The sequence below is a fragment of the Lactuca saligna genome, chromosome 8 (assembly GCF_052625555.1).
Source record: "Lactuca saligna cultivar CGN05327 chromosome 8, ASM5262555v1, whole genome shotgun sequence".
NCBI classification, from domain to species: Eukaryota; Viridiplantae; Streptophyta; class Magnoliopsida; order Asterales; family Asteraceae; genus Lactuca; species Lactuca saligna.
Window position 1 is genome coordinate 264,073,194 of NC_136424.1, and position 12,016 is coordinate 264,085,209.

Below are 12,016 nucleotides of genomic sequence, written 5' to 3' on the forward strand. Positions count from 1 at the left end.
GAAGGTTATTTATGGTTTATTAATACATTATAAGTTCTAATATATTAATAAGAAATCATATTATTTAATTAGTATTGATCAAGAATTAATTTGGAATTAATTTTTTGATCAAAAGAGAATAATTAAATATGAGGGTTTGATTTGGTAAATCATTCATTCTTATAAAGTGGGCATATGATTGATAGTTCCTTATGTTGGGCTAAACCCATGGGGTGACTCATGGATACTCCATGGAGGGTAAAACCCATGTATCATGAGGAATGTCGAAAGCCATGGCAATTAAGGCTTGCATGGTGTAACCATAATTCCACCACACTATATAAGAACCCCCATGGTTCCAAAAATCCGCACTTAAGGAATATGCATGAGGGCTAGCCAATTTTATGGAGTGAAAGTGACCTCTTATCAAGTTCCTTTATTTGTTGGTGGTGTTGTGTGATTCCATTTGAGGTGCAACACTTGGGGCACTAACTTCTTAAAGGTCCAAGGCTTCCAACTACAACAAAAGGTATGTCATCTAACTTGTTTTATTACCCAAGTAAAAAGTTTTGTATGCTAGTTACAATAATACCTTGGAAAGTTCAAGTTTTCATGTATAATAGAGAAAACATAGATCCAAGGTATTTAGTGTTGCATGTATACCTTAGGAGTGTTTGAATGCTCAAAACCCAAAAGTAAGTCCCCTATCCAAGTTCAAGATATGAAGTAGTCATCATTCATATATATATATATATATATATATATATATATATATATATATATATATATATAGTATTATAGTATGTAGCCTGATATAAGAGGTGTATAGTATAACAAGCTTGGATATGATTGTAATTATTTATGGAGTTATAAAAATCTCTAATTCTGTTATACTACTAAATTGGTATATTATTTTGTTCTTGTATTGTCACTTGGAAAACTGTGAGACAATTCCTTGGATGAGTATGAGTACGCACGAAGGGTCGTAGAGGCCTAAACTACCAGAAGCACGGGACTCACACTTGCATCAGGACCAGTTGCAAGGTTTCCGAGAAACTAGTATCCAAGTCAAGTTTGTTCATTTCTATCATTACCATTTTTTTGTTAATGACTACAAAAGCAATTTTCATTCCAAACATGATGGTCATAAAGAGCCAACTCCAAATAGTATAAAATCTATGAAGTAAGTTGATTGGTTCCGAGAACCGTGAGTGTATAATAACCGAACCTCGTCGATATATCAGAGGAAGAGATCAAGGCAATCGATAGAAATATTGTAGCTTTCGTCAAAACCAAGCAACCTATACCTATAAGTGCTACTTTCTATAATGTGGTTGTACGATATTAGAACATGAAGGAAGGTATCCTTAATAGTAGGAATTTCAAATACAAGAATCCAATTCAACGTGCATCGTATGCACCATGCAATAAAAGGTCATTAGAATGTGACCAATCAGTTTGTTATTGTAATTGGAGTAAAGACGTCATCTTAGACCGAGTCTTTCGCAAAATTCAAGAGGAAGTAGGCGCCTAAAATACAGATCGAATTTATGACTCAAAGATCTTGACCAAATGTCCAACAAATAATTAGGATACATGCACAAGCTAAGCACCGCCAAAAGAAGTCCAAAGGTTTGATACACGTTGGGCAAATCGCGAAAATTGTGATTTCTACAGAGGAGATACGGATAAGGATGTTAGTAGTATGTTGGTATCCAATTACTGTAATTATGATCAACAAGAGCATGACATGGATACTCAACTTATAAATGAGGACTAGAAAATATTGAGTTCAACAACCGCATGCGTTGCTAATATTACGACCCTCATCTACAATCTGGTACACATGTATGTTGTAAGAACTATCCAAGTGCTTGTTATGATCTTGATCGGATTGCATCATATCTTAGAAGAAGATTACTCATTGTAAGCACAAGAAACAATAATATATTGAAACTCAAAATTCATCATGAGAATTAAGGATTTCTTTCAAGAGAAAAAAAACTACCAATCATAGAGAAAAAGCCAACATAGGCTTCGATAGGTTGTAGGTAATGAGAAAGCAAGGGTTCAAACCCAAGTGTGGGAGACCGAAAGTGCGAAAGACAACTCAATTTCATATTTCCGCATCAAGATTAAGGGAAGTTGCAACACCAGAAACTAAGGAAAAGAGTTATTAGCTTTAAGACATGTTTGAATGGACATTTTGGTTGGAAAATTAGGAAAAAACATCATGAGGGAAGTTGAAACCTTTACTTGTGCCTATACGTAAATGGAACAATCTCACAATAGATTTTAATATCAAGTGTCCATGGTTTTGTAGAATCACAACATAACATAGGTGGGAATCGACCAAGCGACAAAACGTACCTTCTTATGTATCAAGACTATAAGAAATTAGATTGTATATCATGTTTTCGTAGACTCGTTATCAAGAATAATTTGAGATATATGGATCTGAGTTGTTTGTTAGGTCTTCTTATAAATCCTTATATGAGTGATAACGTGAAAGCAATGTGGACTGGAAAAATCAAAACCAAAAGAGGGGTACGTAACGGTTAATTTTGTGTACCCTATTGTCGTTGGTGAAGGAAGAATATTTATAAGAAGTCACTTAAGTAAAGGTGTTAATGGATTTAAGTCAGCGGGCAATTGTCATAAAGGAACCTAAAATATTATTTTGTGTTTAGCACAAATGAATCAGCTAAGATAGTACTATGAGGAAACAAGAACTACAAAAACTCCTTGCTTGAGGATTGAGAGACAGCTTAAGAGTTGTTATTCAGTGCCATTTTTCTGATGATTCCAGGACGTAATAATTCTAAGAGGGAGATTATTTTAATGCCCACATCTTCAGGATAGAAAAAAATAAATAATAAGCATAATTCAAATCCTCAAATAGGAATCTGATTAGTTCTGCGCATTGCAGACTATGTATTATAAATCCATTTTAGTAATATATCAACAAACTATGAAATGAAAATCTTGATAGAGGATTATTTAAGACAAATAATCTTACTGTAAAATGTAGGAGCTGTTATATGAATCCTATAAATATAATACACACCCAAATCCGACTTCGTATGCAGAAGGTATAGACTTCCAAAAGTTTCATGATTAGTGAGTATATCGTAAATAGTGAATAGGAGATAGGTTGCTTATTAGCCTAATTAACCTAAATGAAGGTCGTAACGGTCGTTAAGCCAAGTGTGTGCATATAGAGAACATCCAATTCTGAATTCATGAGAAGAACTTATGATTTTAATAAGTTCCAGCAGAATAGTCTACAACACTGATATCGACTTTTAGAATGGTTGATTGTTAGGCACCACAATCTAAACGAGAATTGAAGATCTCATTAGTAGGAACTCGACAATATAAAGACAGTCGAGAACGGAGGTCATATGAGAAAGTTAAGAATTTTTAACAGACATTAACAGTCTAAGCTTGTTAAAAATATAACTTGAAAAATTAATTCTAAATTTGGCGACCGAGTCTAAATGAATGTTGTAGAAATCATCGATAGGTATGCATTCATATAAAATCCATTGAAGACGTAGCTCGTATGAGCAATTTATGAATTTCCTAAGATAACCAAAATTTCGACAGCGCACACTCCAACTTTGCCTATATAAGCCTCCAAAAATCGACTCTTTCCTCACACCATTCTTCCAAATGCTCTCTGGAACTCCTTTTATCTTTTACTCCCTTTTAATCCCAAGTTTCTAGTCCCTTTGGCGAATCTGTGCACTATAATTGTCGGTGAATAGAAGCACCCAGATCAAAGTTCTACCTGCATAAATCTGTAGTTTTCACTAGATTACTTTGTAAGTTAAGCAACACTTATTTTATTTATGTGTAACTTTTAATTATGGTTATAATCAATGATATAAGGCTATAATTAAGATTTATTAATGATTCCATGTGATTATACTGATTGATATACTTATCAGAATGACGTCTAGGCTGGATTTAATGAGGTGTTTAAAATGAAATTTTCAAACAGTATACTATGTATACCAAACAGACTTGGCTCCGATATCCTAATTGGTTATTCCTTACTTGGTAGATCTCTATGTAGACATTTGGGATTATCAAGGAATCTAGACTATAATTATTATAGTCTCCAGGATTATGAACCTATACTGTAGCTTAGTACCTTATACGTTTAGGTCTCTTTGAAAGTGTGAAGCGAAGCGCTGCTAAAGGCATTAGTCACCCATTTTATCAAGTAAGTGCAAAGTCCCTTTCATGAACATGATTTAATATAAGTATTAGTTGAAGTATTAAATATGTGTTGAAATTCCTATGTGAATTATATGCTTATTACATGGATTATATGTTAAGATATATGTATATATTTTGTACCATACTATGCGTGAACTAGATATTATTCTATTCTATGTTCATATAAATAGATAATACTATATAATAATATTATAAGTAGCGTTGTTGAGAAGAAAATTGAATAATAATACCTAATACTTCGTATGATATATATATATATATATATATATATATATATATATATATATATATATACACACACACACATACACGCACACACTAAAGATAGGTTAGTGTCTCCTAAGAATAGAATTTTTACTAGAAGTTAGTTATATGCACCGTATTCTAGTCTAGGCACAAACTTAGACTCACAGAAGATGTTGAGTTCGGTTAACTTTGATTTTGGGTAGTCTTAGTAGGAGAATGTGTGTATGATTGGAATGGAGAGTAGTGTCCTGTTCCGTGAAACTTTTAAGTTTTGATGTACGGTAGCTCCGTAATGGAGTATATATAAGTATTCCATCTTGGGATGACCAAGAATTGTGTGTCCCGATCAAGCATACATTGGTGTTATGTCTGGTCATCCCCCGTAGTAGGATGACAACACTTGTCCATTCTAGGCATTGTGGGAATTACATTGCTTGTATGGGCTACTAACCTACAAAAGTATATGAATGGTAATAACATATTCATTAAAATGCTCTAACAACTCATGTGTCTTAAGACTTAACTAGCCAAGGAGGCCCCTAGATGTGTAGTAGAAACCCTTAAATGATTCATCAATTGAGATAAAAACTTCCTAATACTCATGTACTAGGATCTATGAGGATCAATTAGGATGGGTGGAGGGTTCTATAAATGTTTAAACCTTATCTATATTATTTGGTAACCGTTGGATTTGTTGGTTTGATAATTAAAGAATACTATCATGAAACTATTATAGGATTGAAATCCCTATGTATCTATCCATGTTTCCCAACCTTACCCACTTAGTTTATATACATCACAAGTATCAAGACTTAAGCAACTGGAACTTGATTAGTATAGATGATTGATTAAGAGACCACATGCAATAGAGTTCAGGACCATTAGGTCTTTATGCTATAGCATATGCTTCTGTATGGATTATGACATTCTTGGGATTTTATTGAGACAATCACTTGTACTCAAAATGTTTCAAATGTAACAAGAATTTCCGCACCAATGATAATATAAGTTCAAAAGCATAAAGAAAAGTTTTAATCGGTTCTGAAAATTAGAGGATGTCACACTTAACGATTATTACGTCATATAGTATGCAATATTTTTTAGAACTCACTAAACTTCGCGCTTATAGTTGCAGATTAAATATTTTACAGTTGTGGATTAAATATTTTGCAAGTACTTATTGGATTGTAAAGGCGGGACTGTACGTATACACCTATAGATTTATGATTTGAGATTCCGCATTGTCATTCTATTACCGATTTTCGAATAATGGTTTATGAACAAATGGGCTGAATTGAATGTAATTTGGCTAAAATAGATGTTTAATTATTTTTTAAAATGAAAAATTTAGCTTTGGGATCTTGGATGTTTCAATAACAAAGAAGACTATGTTTTGTCTAGTATCGAGGATCCGATATTTTCAATTAATTCAGCCATCGTCTTCTTTTTTTGAAGATCTCATGGCCAAAATATCTCTAATGGACACATTACTTAATTTATGATCCAATTCTATAACTTTTGCATCCTTATTGACTCACAACAAGCCTTCATGATTCACCTATGTCTTTAACAGTGAAACCGATCTTCAAAACATTGATGATAGGTTTTAAAAGGTTGTGCCATGTGTCCAAAGTTTCAAAATAGCATCAATATTCTTCCATTCTACATCCATTGGCTTAGGCATGGTGTTGTCCACATGGGGCAGTATATCAAAAGTATAGTGTGGTGAAAACTGTACTTTCCAACCATCAAAGTTAAATGGATCTTAGTCTAGGATCAAGGTTATGTGAGTTTTGATATTGGTAATACCAAAGACCTTGTTTGGAAGATAAGAAAAAGACGACTTAAGGATGGTGGCAGGAGGTGGAGCAGGTGGTGTCGCCTTGAGTAAAAGAGGAAGTTGTCGAGAAAAAAAAGGGAAAATAGGGAATTTTATTGGAAGATACGAGCTTTGATACCTTGTTTTAAAAGGTTCACTCTCATTGCTGATATTAGGGATTACAAGAGAAATATGTAACAAAATACAAACATATTGTTGGGCTATTTATGCAAGGGATGTGAACACAATTACAAGTCGTGCACTATATTACCCACTAAGAACATTGTGTGATAAACCAACTTTTGCAAACTTGTTTCCAAGAGTCTTGGCAATTGAAGCTAATAGAGATTGTCAGTTGAGCCAAAGATTAAAATAATAGTGAAAGGGTAGAATCCTCATGGGATGGGGTTCAAGAAAAGGTGGCTGGAAGGACTAGTGAGGAATTTGATAATATAACTGACATTTGCATAAACGCAAGGCTATCTATAGACACCTATTGCGGAAAATAATCTTTTGATCCTTCAAAAAGATTCATGGTTGGATCGTTACGGCATATGAAATGACATGCTTTTTCATGGGTGTTGTGCAAAGTGGAAGTGGAATAACATGATCCATAGAAAAATTAAGAGTAAATTACACGAATAGTCCCTATGGTTTACGGTAATTTATATGTTTAGTCCCTAATTTATTTTTTTAACTCGGAATGTCCCTACTTTTTGGTTTTGTTACGCTCTTGGTCCCTAACTTACCTAAAAAGCCTATGTTGCCATTGATTTTTTGATTTATTTAAATAAACACACCCCTAATCTCACACTCTTCACCTTACCTTACCTATCCCACCATTTTTACCTATTTAAATAAAAGTCTTTTTAGCTAAGATAGGGATCAAACGTGTAACAAAAACAAACAGTAGGGACCAAGTGTGTAACAAAAACAAACAGTAGGGACCTTCTGAGTTAACAAAATAAGTTAGGGACCAAATGTGTAAATTACCCTAAACCATAAGGACCATTCGTGTAATTTACTTAAAAATTAATATCTTTATCTAGAGAACTCTTAAAAAACAACTTCCTACTATTGTCAACTTTAAATTGGCATACAACTTGATGATCATAGTTGCCCTTTGTGTAAGAATGAAGAAGAAAGAAAGGAGCATGCACTAGTAAGAATTTTGGTGCCAAAGTGTTAGTGTAACCGACATCGGTGCAACATGGTAACAAAAGTTACTATATATGTTGGAGTCCCCAATCTCTTCATAAGAGCTCTATTGGAGAGACAATATTAGGCTTCACATATATTTACATGGTATCAAAGTTGTTGATCAGCACCCCCTTGGCCTAACACGTCCCTTTCTATCCTTATCAAGCCTACGACTCTTAGGGGGAGTGTTAGTATATCCCACATCGGTACAACACGGTAATTAAAGTGGCCATATATGTTAGAGTCCCTATTCTATACACAAGAGCTCTTTTGGAGAGACAATATCAGGCTTCGCATATGTGGGTAGAGGTGTCAAGTTGTTGGGTTTAATTTCCTTCCAGGTAATGTGGATTCGTTCGATTATATTTTCAACGTCTCAACAACTGTAAGTGGTTATCAATTTAAGAGTAAAGAATACTTCATTTATTTAGGAATGTAAAAGAATTGATTCTTCGTGTTATCGTTTCTTGATGCATCGAGTTTGCTGTACTCTTCTATTTGTTAGAAAATCTTTATATGAAGATATTTCAACAAGTAATCATAGAATGCACATTCATTATTTGGAACATGGGTCGTGGTGGATTGGATACATTGGAATTCATATAATGTGTTTATGTTTTGGGGTGCAATCTTAATTGTGAGATCAAAGGGTGTTGGTGTGATTGATATACTTTTCATGTTAAAAAGTTATTTTGTTTGTGTTTGGAAGATTTTGGAAATTGGGAAAACTTGGTGTTGTGTATATTCCTTTACGTGAACAAGATTGGCTAAATATACTCCATGGCTTACTGTAGTAGAGTCTCAAATTGATCTTTGGTTGTTATCATCTGTTAAGTCTCTATGTGATAAAATGGTGTGATCACATTTCAGATACTACTTGATGGTTTTTCAAGGTCCAAAAAAAAGTTTCTTTATCGAGCATCATTTTAACACTCAAAAATATCTGATTGTGAGCTATTTGGATTATCATGGGTATGTCAGTCACTAGACTGGGCATTATGATGCACGAAACATCGGGGAGACTCCATTTTGGCAACATGAAAAGGTTTGGGGTTTGCATACTTGTATTCCTATTGGACTGTTTAACTTTGCAAGTGGTGTGGCTTTGTAATTTTCATTGTTTTTCTGGGTTGGTTTTCCTTTGAATATAAATCTGGCAGGGTCCAAGGGGAAAAGCCTCTATCTGGGGTCGAGTTGAAATTTTTATATGAGTTATGTTGCTATATAAAAAAATGCCTCAAAAATCCTTATGTTTTTAAATACAGCTGGATTTGTGATCCATTTTCAGACCGGTTTTTTAAGTTAGTATATGACCGTTTAAGACAAAAAATTGTTGTTTGGAAGTTTTAAGGCAGGGCATTATTTCCTGTTATACGATTAATTTCAAAATCATATTAGGTATAGATTTTCATAACATCTTCTTAACAATGAGTTTCATCCGACTAGAGAGTTTCGAGTGTACCTTCAAAATGCTTTAATCTGAAAGTGTTTCACAACTCTCATTGATCAAAGTAATTTTATACCCTGATCTTCTTATAAACTAGATTCTTGCAACAAGAAAAGGTTTGGGGTTTGCATAGTATTGGATTATGTGGTCATACGTGAATGATATGTTAGCCTATCAGTGGTGTATTTATATTCCTATTAGACACTTTAACTTCGTAGGTTGTGTGGCTTTGTAATTTTTCTTTTTGTTATGATTTCGTTTTCCTTTTAATATAAATCTGACTGTTCAAGAAAAAAAAGTACCAAATTTATCGGGAGAACGGATAATCTGCATGGCAGCATTGTAGTAGTCAGCATAGATGATGATGACATTCGGATGAAGCTCCTGAAGGTGGTTTACTTTGGTTTGCAACAGTTCATTATGGTATTCAGCAAGTGCATTGAACTTGATGAGGCAACCGGTTCTGTTATCATACTCTTCTTCTTTTTCAAAAAAATGGCTTGTTAGAATCATACCAGAACACCCAATTGGAAAGGTTCCTGGAACAACCAATGTTTGAGCCCCCAGATTAATTAGTTCCTGTATTTAAAACTATTAGAGTCAACCCCATGATAAAATCATAAAATAGAAAAAGAAATTTGTGAATGCATGGTAAGTTGTTGGTAGTGAAAATTCAAAATATAGTTTGAATGATTTGAGTAGTTACATTAATTGCTGAGATGATGGTATCAATAACAAGTGGAACGTATGAATTGAGCTCATCGATTGGTTTATTATAAACTATTGGATTATTGTAATCGGTTCCACCAATCTCTCCCATTAGGATCAAAGAACGCCCAATTAAGTTTCTACAATCTGCCAACAATTATAATCAACACAAGTACTCATTGTACACTGTTAACTGAATCTCAAAATTATAAACATGAATCTTATGACCTTTTAGAAAATTATAATCCTAATATATAACAAATATTATATACACATATGCTTAGCAAAAGTGTATACATTAGAAGCACATATGTATGCTTGATTACCTGAGGCATTGCTGCAAATAAAAGGCAATGATTGTTTAAACCATGTCAATTGAACTCCTAAAGAAACATTTGCCACCGCATTAACAACCCCTCTTGCTTCATGAAATGATGTATCCAATGCTGTTGCAGCCACCACCGCGTAATTAACTCCTTGTCCAAATTCCACCACTTTGTCATCCTCTTTGTCATGTAGAAACGGTGGTATCAATGGCAACCCAAGACTTTCAGCTTCAGGAAGAACAAAATATCAAAATTTATTCCCCTAGAACATGACCTAGATAGTTTATTAGATAGTATTTACAAGATGTCAGATATCTAAATCCACTACAAGGGTTGATACAAAGAAATCAATATCAAATTATGATAATCACGGAAACAAAAAGTATATATGAAATGGTACTGGTATGAGGAACGTGGTCGATGAAATGCTTTAGGTATTTGTCAACACATGCATGAAATTTCATGTATATATGCAATGGTACTGACAACTACAATCTGATTTATCATATAGACATACCTTAAAACATAAGTAAAATTGAATCTTCAATCAAACAAAATTACTATGAGTCGAGTCTAATATGGGATAAACCAATTATATACATGTTCAATCAAATCTAGTTGTTTATTGTAAAATATAAGTTGTTCAAGCTAGGGCTCAACCATTACTAGCCACATTTGATAGTTATTAGCTTCAAACACATAGAGGAGTTACCTAGGAAATCGATTAAGAGGCGACCATTGGAGGCACGACCCGTGGGTTGATGAAAGAAGGTTTCACCGTAAGGCCACCGTAGAGCCTCAACGTCTGTGTGGGATATGGAGGCGATTTGTTTAATGTTTCCAGTGTCGGCCAGGGAGTCGCCAAAGCTGAAGATGGTCGTATAGCATCCATTCACATGCATGCTAGTATTCCATAACACCTGCAAAATCATTATGAAGATTGTAATGGACCAACAACATGTAGAAAACTCCATTAGAAGAAGCTCCAAATGTATATATGTGGTTTGTGAAGAAAGAAGGTAACAAAATTTTGTGTCGAAGTTATAGCATGGAGTTCCAATTATATAAACAAATGACTTATGTGTATAAATATAATGAAAAGATGAATAGCATGTTATTCGATTAAAATTTTGGCATTTTAACATGTTTTTCATTTAATTAGCAAAACATATATGGTTTCTTGGATTTTAACATGCTAATCATTTTATTGGTAAAATGTACAAAAAATGTTCTTTTTTCCACCTTTCTCTAGCAACGTTGTTTCTTCTCATGTCTATTAGGGCCAATATTCAAAAAGTAAAGAGCAAAAATGGTATGAATAGTTTATTTGACTATACCGCAAAAAAAGTTTTAAACTTGCAAATTTCTTCATTTTGATAATGTTTTGTTGTGTACGAGGTTCTTATTGAAGTTGAAATTAAGTGTCAAGGGTTAAGGGCCCTTCAAATTTAAACTTCCTCTTTAATCAATATTTTTAATGTTTTTTGAAATTAAAATATTAAAAAAGACCTAAACACCCTCTTTAATCAATATTTTAATAGCCCCCTCCTCCTCCTCCCTGTCTATGTTGTCCGAGAACCATCACTGATAATGTTTGTTGATAAAATATTTATTCAAATTGAAATTGAAATTAAGTGTCAAGGGTTTAGGGCACTTTTAATTGAAATTTCTTCTTTAATCAATTTTTTAATGTTTTTTGAAATTAAAATATTAAAGGAACCCAATCACCTTCTTCACTACTCCCTATAAGATTAATAACCCCCTCTAACTCTCTGTTTACCTTTGTGTATCTTTTCCAACAACCACCAGTGATGAACATATATACAGATGCCATCATCACCATTTTAATATTGATTTTCTGAATCTTTTGTCCTAAATTGAAATAGCTTAATGCTAGTAAAAAAATCAAGCTCATGGAAATTATGAAAACCACTCCTGAATCTTAACATGTGCTTAACAGAAGTAATCAATTCCTACATATATTCAACTAAATTCATAAGAAACTTATAGTGACTTCATATCGCGTAATCAATACATATACGA

General features: G+C 33.5%; 1 protein-coding gene across 1 annotated transcript in view; it reads right to left on the reverse strand.

Moving 5' to 3' along the window:
* The window catches only part of LOC145012827 (GDSL esterase/lipase At1g28580-like), a 43,226-nt gene extending 32,219 nt beyond the window's left edge, over nt 1–11,007 (reverse strand). The window contains exons 1-4 of the mRNA XM_078971628.1: nt 10,686–11,007; nt 9,974–10,201; nt 9,646–9,794; nt 9,242–9,518 (exon numbers count right to left, since the gene is read on the reverse strand). Coding sequence (XP_078827754.1) covers nt 9,242–9,518; nt 9,646–9,794; nt 9,974–10,201; nt 10,686–10,947 — 916 coding nt within the window. The 5' untranslated portion in view covers nt 10,948–11,007. The remainder of the gene's footprint in view (nt 1–9,241; nt 9,519–9,645; nt 9,795–9,973; nt 10,202–10,685) is intronic.
* Nucleotides 11,008–12,016: the final 1,009 nt, after the last annotated feature.